Consider the following 13,514-nt stretch of genomic DNA (forward strand, 5'->3'; position numbering starts at 1 on the left):
TGCACAGAATCATTTTCATAAAGTGGTGCAGCCATTCCCCACAGCTACTAAACCAGCCAATGCAGCTGTGTGGGGTACTACAGCCACATGCACACAGATAGGTCTGAAACCTCCCTCCAGGCCTAGTCTCTAGATCAGTGGCTCTCAACCTTTCCAGACTACTGTACCCGTTTTAGGAGTCTGATTTGTCTTACGTACCCCCAAGTTTCACCTCACTTAAAAATGACTTGCTTACAAAATCAGACCTAAAAATACAAACATGCCACAGCACACTATTACTGGAAAACTGCTTACTTTTTAATTTTTACCATATAATTATAAAATACATCAACTGGAATATAAATATTGTCCTTACATTTCAGTGTATAGTATATAGAGGTGTATAAATAAGTCATTGTCTGTATAAAATTTTAGTTTGTACTGACTTCACTAGTGCTATTTATGTAGCCTGTGTAGTAAGAAGAGAGCCTGAGACACACACATGCAGCCAAACATCTGTCAACAGCCTGTTGTAAAACCAGGCAAATATCCAGATGAGTTGATGTACCCCCTGGAAGACTGCTGTGTGTGTACCCCGAGGGGTACGTGTACTTCTGGTTGAGAACCACTGCTATAGAGTGCCCAAAACCTGCTCTTTCATGTCAGTCCCATGTAGGCTGGCAGAAAGACCAGCTCTGTGGTGTGCCAGGGTACACAGGCACCCGTCCATGACCACTCAGTTAACTTCATTCTATAAAACTCCTAGGCTGAGCTTTAATAGTTTCTTGTGCTGGCCCTCCGCTCCGAGCAGAATTTGACTGTATGTGCAAAAAGACTATAAATCACTGTATGAAACAAAGTGCTGAAATAAAAGCGATAGTATCAGGCCATCCAGCGATTTGGCATCAGAATTTGGAACATATTCAAACATCACCTGCCAGCTCTGCTGCTTGAAAATGCAGCAACAAGCTAATGTGTGTGCCTACCTACTTCCAGATATCTCACAATGATTTTAGACTATCAAAGGTGTATTCTTTTGTAATACAGCTTGTTATGACAAAATTCCATAAAAAGCTGATAGGGCAGATGTGATGAGTCTTCTCAGACTGATGTGTAAGCTTTCAAAAGAGTGTTTTGTAGGAGAAAGGTTAGACCTGACTAAACAAAGCGGGGGTCAAAAGTCAACATTTTGAAGAGAAGCTTTCTGATGAAAACAGTAAAGAAATTAGGTCAATTAATTTTTTATTGCTTTCTCTGCCACCTCATCCCACATTAATAATTTTTTCCAATAATCTGGTTGACATTTAAAACATAACAATCCTGCAAAACATTACGAGGTGACGCAAGAGATGCATTTATTTAGGAGAGTTCATCATTATATTCTATCTACTAAGGTTTGCTTCACAAGTTCCATTGGGTATAATATGGTTCATCACTACTTTTCCTGATCTATTGTATAGAGTTCCCATCAACTGTTAAAGGACTGCTGCATTCCACTGTAAAGATGGCTGCATGTCAATGATTCTGGCACTCCAACATTTTGCAGCAAGGTGTCTGAAGTTTGTAAAAATCTGGAGATTCTTTGGATGAAAGTACTCAAGAAAAAAATTCCTAGATCAATGCACAGGATCATTTGATCCACCTTAGTGATTTTCTTCTCTGTACTCATGGAGACAGAATATAATTTTACTCATGTTTAGTTTGAATCTTTATCCAGCGTGTTGTAGTCAACCACCCAGTACATTTCCATACCATAAATAACACAGGCTCTTCTGCTTAAACAAAAGAAAGAGCCACTCTGTTAGGAAAAAAACTCACATATTAGATTTCTATAATCTCACATCAGAGAGAAGTTCAAATACCCTGCCCATTGCCTGGCTACACAAACATACCAACATAAATATAACAAATAATCAAAACAACCTAACACGTAGGACTTGATGGTCAGGTCTAGCCAAGTAGATTCTCCAAGCTTCCTAGAGAAAAGGAAAGAAGTTTGCTCAAGCAACCTTTTTTCACTGCTCTGTATATCCTTTGTAAGCTCTTCTATTAATAATAATAGCACCATTGCCTTTCTAGCCAGAATGATCTTCGACCAATGACCTTCCAGGGGAGGAAGCTCAACAGGGAAGGTCTCTGCAACTGGGGGCCCCACCTGGAAGGGGTAGGTCTTTATTTTGATATTGCTTGCAGGTTTTACAGAGAAAGGTTGGCTTCAGCCCCTGCCTCTAAGACAGACCATTAATCTCTTCCTGCCCTGATCCAAGGTAGGGTTCATTCACCCCACCAGAAGAATTTTCTTGTAATGGTGCTTCCTCCTCCAAGTTTTCTTGTACAGGGGTACAGTCTGGCCCAGAGACTCATCTGCATCCCTCATGGTTCTGCTTGGTATTATATATCTTTGGGAGGATGTCAAAAACGTAATAGCTAATGCTAGACACAAGACTGGTTTCATTAGAAGCAGCACATTTGGTGCCCAGTTCACTGATTGGTTACTGTTCTAAATCATACTACATTGTGCAAAATTCTGGAAATCCAAACTATGAGTGCATTACTGGTGCAAATTAGTGTAGGAGATTGATGCTCTGGAGCATGAGGGACAATCTTCACCAAAAAGATGACTAGTTTCCCTGTCTGATCCATTTGATCACTGGAGCACTATCATATAAGTTTTTCGACATTGTGTCCTGCCCAAAAGGATTATATACATACCAGCATCTTCTAAATTTCCATATTTTGAGGTATAGTCTCTTCAGCAACCCTGTTTAGGGCAGGATTATCCCTTATTCTATGCACCTGCATAGGAGAGTAAGGGGCATAAAATTAATCTCCGGTGTGAACTGCCTGCATCATGGGTCACACTGTGGGATGGAGTGTAGCCTCCACTGAGCTGCTACAATGGTACAAATGGTTTTTCAGACTGAACATAAATCTTCAAAATACTTGATTCATATCAGGAAATGTTGCTAAATTAGTAATACAATAAACCGAAAACCCCTGTTTCCCACCGCTGATCCACGTCCAACATGCTGCCTATGCTAGGGGTTGGACAAAGCTATTACATCAGCTCTACACCAGCATGGGATGCCTCCTGTACAGGGGATATCTCTGGGGACAGTTTCTCCCCTTTCAAGGCCCATTTATGATATCAGAAGAGTACAAAGGGGCCATAAAGGAACTAACAATGAAGCCCATTACTCAACAAAATATTTTTCAGTATTCATCCATTTGTTTTATGGCTAAAAGTCCACTCTGAAGCTTGTGGCATTTTTAAGAGAGTAGCTATCTTCACAGGGGCACAGTGATCATAATTTTCAGTAACAGAATCACAGAACTATCACCCAGGCTGTTTGACCTGCCTCTCAATAACAAATTGCCTGGAGATATGATTATTAACAACTACAAAGGTTCATCCTGAATAAAAGTGATGATATGCATATTGGAAGTTTAATCCACATATCTGGTAAACAGGTACATTTGAATTTAAAAAAAATATTTTTCTAGTACACCTCTACCTCGATATAACGCTGTTCTTGGGAGCCAACAAATCTTAACACATTATAGGTGAAATCGTGTTATATTGAACTTGATTCACCAGAGTGCACAGCCCCGCGCCCCTGGAGCACTGCTTTACCGCGTTATATCCAAATTTGTGTTATATCGGGTAGCATTATATCAAGATAGCGGGGAATATTAGATTCAAGAAAACAGGATGCAGATCTTGGGCTAGAGAACATAGGCCGTAGTATTAAAAACTTCTTTAATGGAGAGTAAGAGTTGGAAATAAATATTTTCTAGTTTCCTATGTTTCATGTTATTTAAAGAAGCACGTATGTGTTTCTTGATAAGCTTCTTTGATGGCAGTGGCATTTACAAAGGTTGTAAGTCTAATGTTGCAACATTCATAACTGGTGAAAGCATCATAGAGATTCTCTATTTACAGTGAAAATAAATTGGCATTGCTCTTGATAACCTCATCAGAGCTAACACAGGGTGGCATTATTAAATCTCAGAAGAAACACCACCTGTTTCATTTGTAACTTGGGAAAGGTGAACTGTGTTAAAATAAGAACCTACCTAATGAATCTTTGCTCTTCTCTCACTCTGAACCTTTTTTTTAAGATTCAAAAAAAATACAATTAAGGCTGTGTCCTGGCATAGTAAACGAGATAAAAGGTCCCCAATATGACTGTCTAGTTGACTTTCCCATTCCTGGTCTCTACAATGCTTGGTAAATTTTGTTGACATGATTACATGGCAGCCACTTTACTGGGTTGTGATGCAGTTGAATTAGGATATAGTGTTCTCTGAGGCATTCAAGGTGCTCGAAAGAGATTGTTTACCTCTGGACTATAGCGTTTCTGTGGCAGTGTAACTGGTGACATACCAAAAAGGGGTAGAATCATGAAGGAACAAATAGCAGTTTAGCATGAAGACAGTTAAAAACAATGAGATCTATTAACACAGATCTATTAATCTGACTCACTGATTTGAGAACAAAGTTTGGCTTTCTCTGTTTTCAGGATAAATGGTAAACAAATGACTAAAGCACCTCCAACACAAATGTCTTATTTTTATTAATCATGATAAACTACATGAGTGCAAAACATTTTTTTCTGGTATCAATTCCCAGAACATAGTTATTAAATCCTGCAGTTTCTAATCTGGGTAATAAATGTAGGTCAAGGAAATCTGAAAACCTATGTCTGTAAATTTTTAAACCATTTCTTCAATCTCAAGGAAGAAAAAGTTTGCTCATAGTCACACCAATGTAAACTTTGAGTTAAAACTAGTTGGAGATCTATTTTTGTTTGATTACCAAGGCTTTTTGAACCTTTGTTACATCATCATTACATATTACATTGTGTAAACTAGTTCTAAATAAATCTGAATTCAAGGTATCCAGCTTTACTTTATAATCAAATCATTATTGCTATTGTATGAGCTCCAAACCGAGAGACACTGTAATAAAATATTATTTTGAATCATTAATGTCACAGTGAAATGGACCTTTGACCTAATACCATAGCAGCTCCTTTAAATAGTATAATTTATGCATTCCTAATGGACCATCATATGAATACAAGGTATCATATTAACAGGGTATATCAATCAGTAATAGGAAATCATTACAAACTTGATATACATAACAGATACTGTGACTGCATGGTAATATAAAATCTATAACCATTATTTACTTTATTTCTTTTCAAATATTCCACAAGGTCTCCACGTTACTGCTAACAGTTTAAAATTCTAAAGTTTAATTATATGTAATTCTAAATAACATGGCCTTTTTACAATTATAAGAACATAAAATGGTCAAAACTTGTAACTTTTAAAAAAATAATCTTTAAAGATTACAAAATCTATAATAATTTCAGATTTCCATCTGTAATGGAAGCCACAGATTTCCATCTGTAATGGAAGCCACATCTGTAATTTAAAACTAGACCATAGTAATGTTTACCCCAGATGTTCAAAAATTATGACTCAGGCTCCTCTAAACTGTATAATTTTTAAAAATAAATGTGTTCTTATTTCCCTTCTGTTTTTTGAGTCTTTATTTTACATTTGGGTCACATTTTCAAGCTTTTTTCCAAAACCAGAAGGGTTAGAAACTTTTAAATGAAAGCCTAATCACCTGCCTCTTGGAACTAAGGCTTCTGGGAAAATACAAAAACTACGAGACTCATGATTAAATCATAAGAATTGGCAACACTGACTGGACAAAACACAGATGAATATACTGTTGCTGCGTTAGAAAGGATATGGACTAGATGAGGTAATAGGTCTTTTCCATCTCTAGCTATTATGAATTTAAAGTTTAAATGGAATTACACACACTGTTATTCTGCTTCTCTTAATGTATCGTCTTGCAGAATTCTTATTCCTGGCTCTTCTCTTATCAATACAAGATTAATGGAACTACCTAGTTCTTAAAGTGTTTTGATTCTGAAGGGCAGGGAGTTCTCCTGTTAGCATAGGTAACGCAGCTCCCCAAGAGGTGGTAGCCAGGTCAGTGGAAGAATTCTTCCATCAACCTAGCAGTATCTATACCAGAGCTAGGTCATCTTAACTACATCTCTCGGGTGTGAATTTCTCCCACCACTGAGCAATATAGCTAGGTTGACCTAAATTTTAGGTGTAGACTAGGCCTAAGAATCCTGCAAGATTATCTTTTTAGAAAAGCAGAATTACATGATATGGTCCCTTAATTACCTGAGTAATTACATTGAACACAATGGGACTACTCATGTATCTGAAGTTGAATACTTTACTGAATTGGGCTAGGGGATAAAAGCATGTCCCCCTTCTCTAAAGTTACCATCTGAGGAGGATTCTCACTCCTGGAGCTGAAGGGATGTCCCAAAAGAAAATGTGAGCATAACTGCTATGAGAAAGAACAACCAGGCCCATGCTAACAGTACATACAGGAAAAATTTTTACATATACACAGAAAGAGAATATATACACACTATGTTTATCTATATTACATTAAAAAATTATGTTAAGAGAACATTATGGTTGCCAATTCAATGAATGGTTAGTTACTCAATATTTATTTTTATTCTCCTCATTCAACAGGCCTGGGGCTAGTCTACTACAGATTCTTTGGGGTACAACTAGGCCAGCAAAGCCTCCTGATGGAGATGCAAAAGGAGTTCTTTTGCCCATGTAGCTATACCACTTCATGGATGCCAAGGCCAGAAGGATTATTGTGATTATCTAGTCTGACCTCCTGTATAACACAGGACATAGAACTTCCCCAACATAATTCCTAGAGTAGATCTTTTAGAAAAACATCCAATCTTGATTTTAAAATTGTCAGTGATGACCAACGTTAGCTATGCAAACAAAGGCACTCTTCTGTCAGTACAGTTGTGTGTCTTCACTAGGGGTTTTGTTGGCATAGATGTTGCTTGCGAGGGGGTGAATTTTTCTCACACTCCTAGCTGACATAGCTATGCTGGCAAAACTTAGCAGGGCAGACCCAGCCCTTATTTACCACATATGGCCAAACCTTGCATTGAATACAAAATTAATTACCCCATGGGAGTTTCTAAGGTGCTTTCACTATAGTATCTGAGTACTTCACAAATATTGATGAATTTATCTTCACAATGCCCTTGTAGGGTGAGGTGGTTTTAACACCCACCCATACCCTTTGACAGTGGGAGAATGGAGACACAGAGAGATTGAGGCCAAAAATTGTCAAAAGGATGCATTGACTTGGCTAACAGCTTGAGACATCTAAGGCTGTGATTTTCCAGAGTACTTACCATTTTAATTGGACATTACACGCTCAAAATACAGCTTCCATTGACTTAAGGTGAAGTTGAGAGTGCTCAGCACTTCTGCATATCTAACCTTAGGTGTTTCATGTTCAACACTCTGAAAATGAGGAACACACAATTAGTGGCTAAATTTCGGCTCAACTGGCTAAGAGTAGCATTCTCACAGGAACTCTGTGACAGAGACAGGGATACTGTCCAATTCTCCAGGGTCGCATTCAGAAACTTTTGCAACAAATGATACAGGGGTACTAGAGTCAACAACCTTATTCACTAGACAATCCTGATTCATACCCAGCGTAGGTCCATCCTGTGCACTGAATGTGCAAAAAATAGCATGCAATCATGTAATTAAATACTGAATCATAGTGCATGTGGCACAAGTAACCTTAATGCTGTTTTTTCCAACTTTTGAGTGTTTGACTTTGCAAACGTAATGTTATTTTAATGTTTTGTTTGTTTATTTTGGGTGTACTTTCCTAAGTTGATTAGAAAACAAACTGAAAAAACAGAAATTTGATTATGTGGAACCCTATTGATCCCAAACTTAAGTCATCAGCAGGGTTTGGCCCTTTAGATTCAGAGCATAGATTTCTGCCAAGGGAGCTAACAGAGTAACTGATAGTAGTAATAAACTGTTATCCTCTTCATGCCCCTGCCACTGGAGCAGACTAGGGGTATGTGTATCCAGCTACTTTGCACTAAGAGATGTAAAATGGCTCTAATGGAACCAAGACTATCTATTTTACTGTTTTACACTTCTGCCCATCACTGTAGTATCCAAACCTTCCACATAAATTGCTAGTTCTTTTCCATTTTGGTGGTAAAACCCTCCATTTCAGGTAAATTTTTGGTTTTTGTTTGCTTGCTTTTAGGGATTATGGAGTAGAAGGAGGTGTCAGTATAGTGAGTGTAAAATTCTTATGGTGACTTTTTCAAAGATAAAGGTTTTGCAACATTTCATGAAGATAGTCAGTCTGGACTGCCTGATTGACTCTGCAAATTCAGTCCATAGCCAGATTGCCTTGATCAATAATGTTTTGTTCTGAGTTCTCATATGCTTCATCCTGGGCTTTGTGATCTTCACTGGACCAGAAGAATGCATCTGTAAGGCCAAATCCTAATAGTAATGCTATGTAAATGTATAGAGAGAGCAGCATGAAGCTGTTTTGCAGATGCCTGTGTAAAGAACATCCTTGGGTTAGGCAGTGATAGTCTTGCTTCAAATCAAGTGAACCTGATGATTTTTAGTAGCTGATTCAGGATTTTTGAATACTTGAGATTGACAATACTGTGCCACTCACAGCAAATTGTTCAAAATATGTAGAAAGGAGTGGGAAGATCTAATCAAAGTGAAATAGTTAATGCTGACATTTAAATTACCATTAATAGGCATCTATACTAACACACATCCAGATGACTGGCCAGTTCACACTTCTCTGAAGAATTATTAAATCAGCAAAGTATTCTTTAAGGCCTTGTCTGCACTAGAAAGGGTTTGCCTGTATAGCTATATTGGTAACTCCTCCTTGTGTAGATGCATGGGCTACACCAGTTCCCCAAAGAAAACATACTGGCAAAAGCATTTGGCTGGTATAACTGCATCTACACAAGGGCTTTTGTCGGTATAAATATGTTGTAAAAAACACAAACCATAAGAGACATTACTGGCCAAAGTTTATAGAATAGATCAGGCCTTAGATACAACCAATGGCATGATGTCTCTGTGAGTTTGCAGAACTGTAATAATTGAGGTTGATCTACAGCCAGAACTTGCCCTAGTTTAATTAAAATCAGATTTCAAACTGATTTAGGGCTTGTCTACATGGGGAAGTTATACTGGCATAAGGTAGGGTATGAATTTAAAGCTCTATAGTTACACTGATATATCTCCCTGCCTGAACACTCTTATCCTGGAATCAGGCTATGGCTATACTATGGACCTTACAACGGTACGGCTGTACTGCTACAGCTGTGTTGCTGTAAGGTCTCCTATGTAGCTACTCTATGCCAGCAGGAAAAAGCTCTCCTGCAGGTAAAATTAAACCACCCCTAACAAGCAGTGGTAGTTATGTGAGCAGCAGGGCCAGATTAACCTTTTGTGGCCTGGCGCCAAACATATTTGTGGGCCCCATGGAGGCAATGGAGCATGGCACGGGGCAAGGCCGGCTCCAGCTTTTTTGCCACCCCAAGAGGTGAAGGAAAAAAAGAATTAAAAAAAAAAAATGATTGAGTGCCGCCGAAAAGGAAGAGACAGAGTGAAGAACCCATCTCCGAATTGCCGCCGAAGACTAAAGCACAGCGCATGAGCTGCCGCCGAAGTGCTGCCGAAGACCTGGATGTGCCGTCCCTTTCTATTGGCCGCCCCAGGCACCTGTTTCCTTCGCTGGTGCCTGGAGCCAGCCCTGGCACAGGGAGGTCAGTCCCTGGAGCGAGGGGCCAGCCAGAGGCAATGGGGCATGGCATGGCATGGGGGGGGGGCCCTGATCCACCCAATGTGAAGGCACTATTTACAAACCAGCAGTTTCTAGACACACAGTGGCCTTCCCAGCCCCGTGTTGCCAGCATGCTCCTTCCCCTCGGCGGTGGCCTATGCCACGCCACACAGCCCCCGCCGCCCAACACCCCCTGACTCCCTGTGTCCAGAACCCCCCTGGACCCACTATGCCCAGTGCCCCTCGAGACCCACATACAAATGCACAGTGCCCTGCACAACACCATCCCTGCCCACAGCCCCAACACAACTGCCAAGCACCCCCTCCAAACCCACACTTTTTAGTGCCCCCACACACCTTCCCCACCCTCTCACAGCTCAGCCCCGCCCCCAATCCTCCAAGAGACCCACTCCCCCATACCCTGCCATCTGGCCACACTCACTGGCCTGCTGGGAGGTAACTGTGTCTGCCAGGCTGAGTTGGCAGTACAGCCAGAGCCGGTTCCAGGGTCGGGAACTGCTCTGGCCCCTGCCCCGGCCAGGGTCCCTCAAGACACACTTGCCTGGAGGGGCCCAGTCAAGCCCTCCACACTGTCTCCCCCTCCACCTGGCTGAGATTGGAAAGGTTTCTGCACCAGTCCCAGGTGGCTCAGCTCCGGCGAGATAGGTGGGGCTCCTCAGGTGGTAGGAAGCAGAGAGTGCCCGGAGCCATAAGTCCACTGGGGTCCAGTCAGGGGACTGAGAGGAGCAGGGGAGTAGGGCCAGGGGGCAGAGAAGAGCCCTCGACTGGCCAGGGGACAGGCCGAGAGGATCAAGTGGTGGGCAGGGGGAGCCAGCGGGGTGTCAGGACACAGTGCAAACAGAGCAGACCAGGGCCTCTTCTGAGCATGGGCCCAGCTCCATGGAGCCACTGGAGACATTGTAAACCCAGCACTGGTTGGCAGTAGAGCATCTCCCGCTGACATAGTGCTGTCCACACCAGCTCTTTTGTCAGTGAAACTTTTGTCAATCAGGGGGATTTTTTTCACGCCCCTGACAAAAGTGCTAGTGCACACATAGCTTAGGTCTAGTGCCTTTTTCAGTTTACCTTATGTCACTTTGAAAGCGTTTTAAACTGGGCTTGTCTACACTTAAAATGTTGCAGCTGCACCACTTTAGCACTTCAGTGAACTTTCCTGTCGACCTAGCACTATGTATGCCTGGGGCTAGACCAGTTTAACTGCATCACTTGGGTGTGGATTTTTCACACCTGTGTACAACATAGTTATATTGACTTAATTTCTTAGTGTAGACCAGGCCTTAGAGCTGGTCTACACTGGGGGCGGGGGTGGGGGAATCAATCTAAGATACACAACTTCAGCTATGCTATTTGCATAGCTGAAGTCAAAGTATCTTAGTTTGACTTACCTGGCTGTCCTCACGGCGGCAAGTTGACTGCTGTGGCTCCCCAGTCGATTCTGCTTATTCCTCCTGCCAAGGTGGAGTACGGGCGTCGATTCAGGGATCAATTTATTGTATCTAGATGAGACACGATAAATCGATCCCCGATAGATCAATTACTACCTGCCGATCCGGCTGGTAGTGTAGACACGGACTTAGCCAAAAAAGCCATGCTTATTCCACATGGGTGAGTTATACCAGCATAGTAGCTTAACTACTAGTATAACTGGAAAAACATTGCAGAGAGAAGCCCTTAGTTATACCAGTGCAAACTCTTAAGTGGGCAGCCTGACATCAGTTTCCCAGGTGTATGTTTTTCAGGCCTGGTCCATGCTTAAAACTTTTGCCAGCATAGCTAAAACAGTCAAGCATGATCAAACCCAGTCAACACAACTCTGTTAGCAAAAGCCCTAGCACCCACAAAGCTATATTGGTAAAAAGAGCCATCCCCCCAGCACAGCTATGCTAGGACCTTGCACAGAAGTGAATCTACAGCTGAGAGCCATTGAACCAGACTGTAAACTATGTATATGATGGAAACCACTTCAAGCATAGGGGTGCAGCAGCATCCCTACTGCCAGCACTTACGCTACAGCTAATCCACTAAGCAGACCACACCTAATGGGTGACTAAACAGAGAATAGGATGGGCCATGTTCACCAATGCCTCGATCCCTGCTCTGCACTCAGGACATCATCCAGTGAGGGACTAGCCTCCACCTCCAGCAGCCACCCACAGCATCCAGCCAGCGCTCCACCCTATCCTCTCCCTGTGCTGCAGCTCTGATCGCCGCCCCCCGCCCCTCCAGCTGCCTCGCCAGCCCCGCCCACCTATGAGCTCCCTCCCCCACCCCTCTTTCTCTCGAGCGCGCTCCACTCCCCCGCCCCTCCCCGGCCAGGTGGCGCCTGCGCAGTGCGGGGGGGAGGCGGCGGCGGCGCGTGGGGGGCAGTGCGGGCGCAGGAATGTGCGTTACGGTTAAATAGTGGGCGCAGGAGCGGCCGCCGCGGCGCTCGGAGCCGGGCAGCGCAGGGAGGCGGCGGCGGCCGGGAAGCGGGAGGCGCTGGGCAGCGGGCGGGCTCCATGGCGTGGCGCGGTTCCCTGGGCGGCAGCGCCTCGCTCCTGTGAGAGACGCTTCCCCGCCGGGACCGAGCGGAGCTTGGCCGTGGCCGGTGCCGGCCGGAGCGGGGCCACGTCTGCTGGGCGCGCCGGGGCTTGGGGCGGGCGGCGGAGGCCGGCGGCCGGGCACCTCCGCCTCTATGATGAAGCTGAAGCCGAACCAGACGCGGACCTACGACCGGGAGGGCTACAAGAAGCGGGCGGCGTGTTTGTGCTTCCGCAGCGAGCGGGAGGACGAGGTGAGCGCGCCGGGGCAGGGCTGTGAGCTGGGCACGGGGGACAGGCCAGGGGATGGTTCCCCGAGCCAGGCTTGGGGGGGGGGGCTCCCATCGCGTGTCGCCGCCGGTTCCTTTGGGCCGCGCGGGGTGTCGGGGGAAGGGGCTGTTTCGGGGCGACTCCCGCTCTCTCTCCCCTTCCCTCGCCCCAGGGCAGGGTAGCGGCAGCCGCATGGCTGGGTGCGAGACGCTCTCCTCCCCACCCAGGCTCCGTGGCGCTTGCCTAAGGCCCGATCGGATCGCTTTGCGGGCCGGGGCGCTGGTCCTACCGCTGCGCTTCGCCCCGGCGAGCGCGGGGTGGGGGTGGGCAGCTCCGGGTTCCAGACAGAAAATGTCACGGTGACTCTGTGAAGGAGGCGGAAAGTTGCGAGGGTCTCAGACTTCTCGGCTTTTGTACGGTGAATTGGAGCTAACAGCCGTCTGTTCGGAGCCCTGGTTCCGCGCATGTGGCGAAAGCGGCATCATCTCGGCATGACTTGTGCGCATCGCCCTGCCGGGCGTCTCGTTCCGCTTATGCACCCGTGGGGCTCCATCAGTCGAACAGATCATAGATGCCTCTTTAGGGGTATGACCTAGCGAAACATCATTTCGATTACTTTCTTTCTTGTATTTCAACTTCGTTATTGCGGAGGACTGAGATATTGGGGCTGTCACCATTTTATAATCAACAAACCCAGAGTGTAAAGCGGAGTGCTGACAGATAGGCGGCACCAGCTCTGATTTATGGCCAGAATCGTTATAGTGAGCGAAAACAGTGTCTCTGAATCTATTGTCTTTTTAGTTCGTAGCGTATTTAGAATTATGACTGGACTGTACAGCAGCCTTTGTGCTGACGTTAACCAGAACATGATTAGCTTACAGTAACTTCTTAAATGCTGGCTTTCTCTTAATTAAGTGTGTATATTCATGGTTTGCATTTTTTACCAAATGTTTGGTAAAGCAACTTGTAATTTAACAGATAATACTGCATATATT

The 13,514-nt window shown here is 44.0% G+C and overlaps 1 protein-coding gene and 1 long non-coding RNA gene across 4 annotated transcripts in view; one reads left to right on the plus strand and one right to left on the minus strand.

Moving 5' to 3' along the window:
- Window positions 1-1,252: 1,252 nt before the first annotated feature.
- Window positions 1,253-13,100, minus strand: LOC127042729 (uncharacterized). Its single transcript, XR_007772031.1, has 4 exons — window positions 12,809-13,100; window positions 7,263-7,374; window positions 2,692-2,775; window positions 1,253-1,751 (listed from the first exon to the last, which is right to left on the minus strand). It is a non-coding gene; the product is annotated as an uncharacterized LOC127042729 (long non-coding RNA).
- The window catches only part of NUDT4 (nudix hydrolase 4), a 62,008-nt gene continuing 60,715 nt past the window's right edge, over window positions 12,222-13,514 (plus strand). For all 3 annotated transcript variants that reach the window (XM_050935945.1, XM_050935948.1, XM_050935952.1), the window contains exon 1: window positions 12,222-12,503. In XM_050935945.1, the coding sequence (XP_050791902.1) occupies window positions 12,405-12,503 (99 nt within the window). In that variant the 5' untranslated portion in view covers window positions 12,222-12,404. The remainder of the gene's footprint in view (window positions 12,504-13,514) is intronic.

The sequence above is a fragment of the Gopherus flavomarginatus genome, chromosome 1 (assembly GCF_025201925.1).
Source record: "Gopherus flavomarginatus isolate rGopFla2 chromosome 1, rGopFla2.mat.asm, whole genome shotgun sequence".
NCBI classification, from domain to species: domain Eukaryota; kingdom Metazoa; phylum Chordata; order Testudines; family Testudinidae; genus Gopherus; species Gopherus flavomarginatus.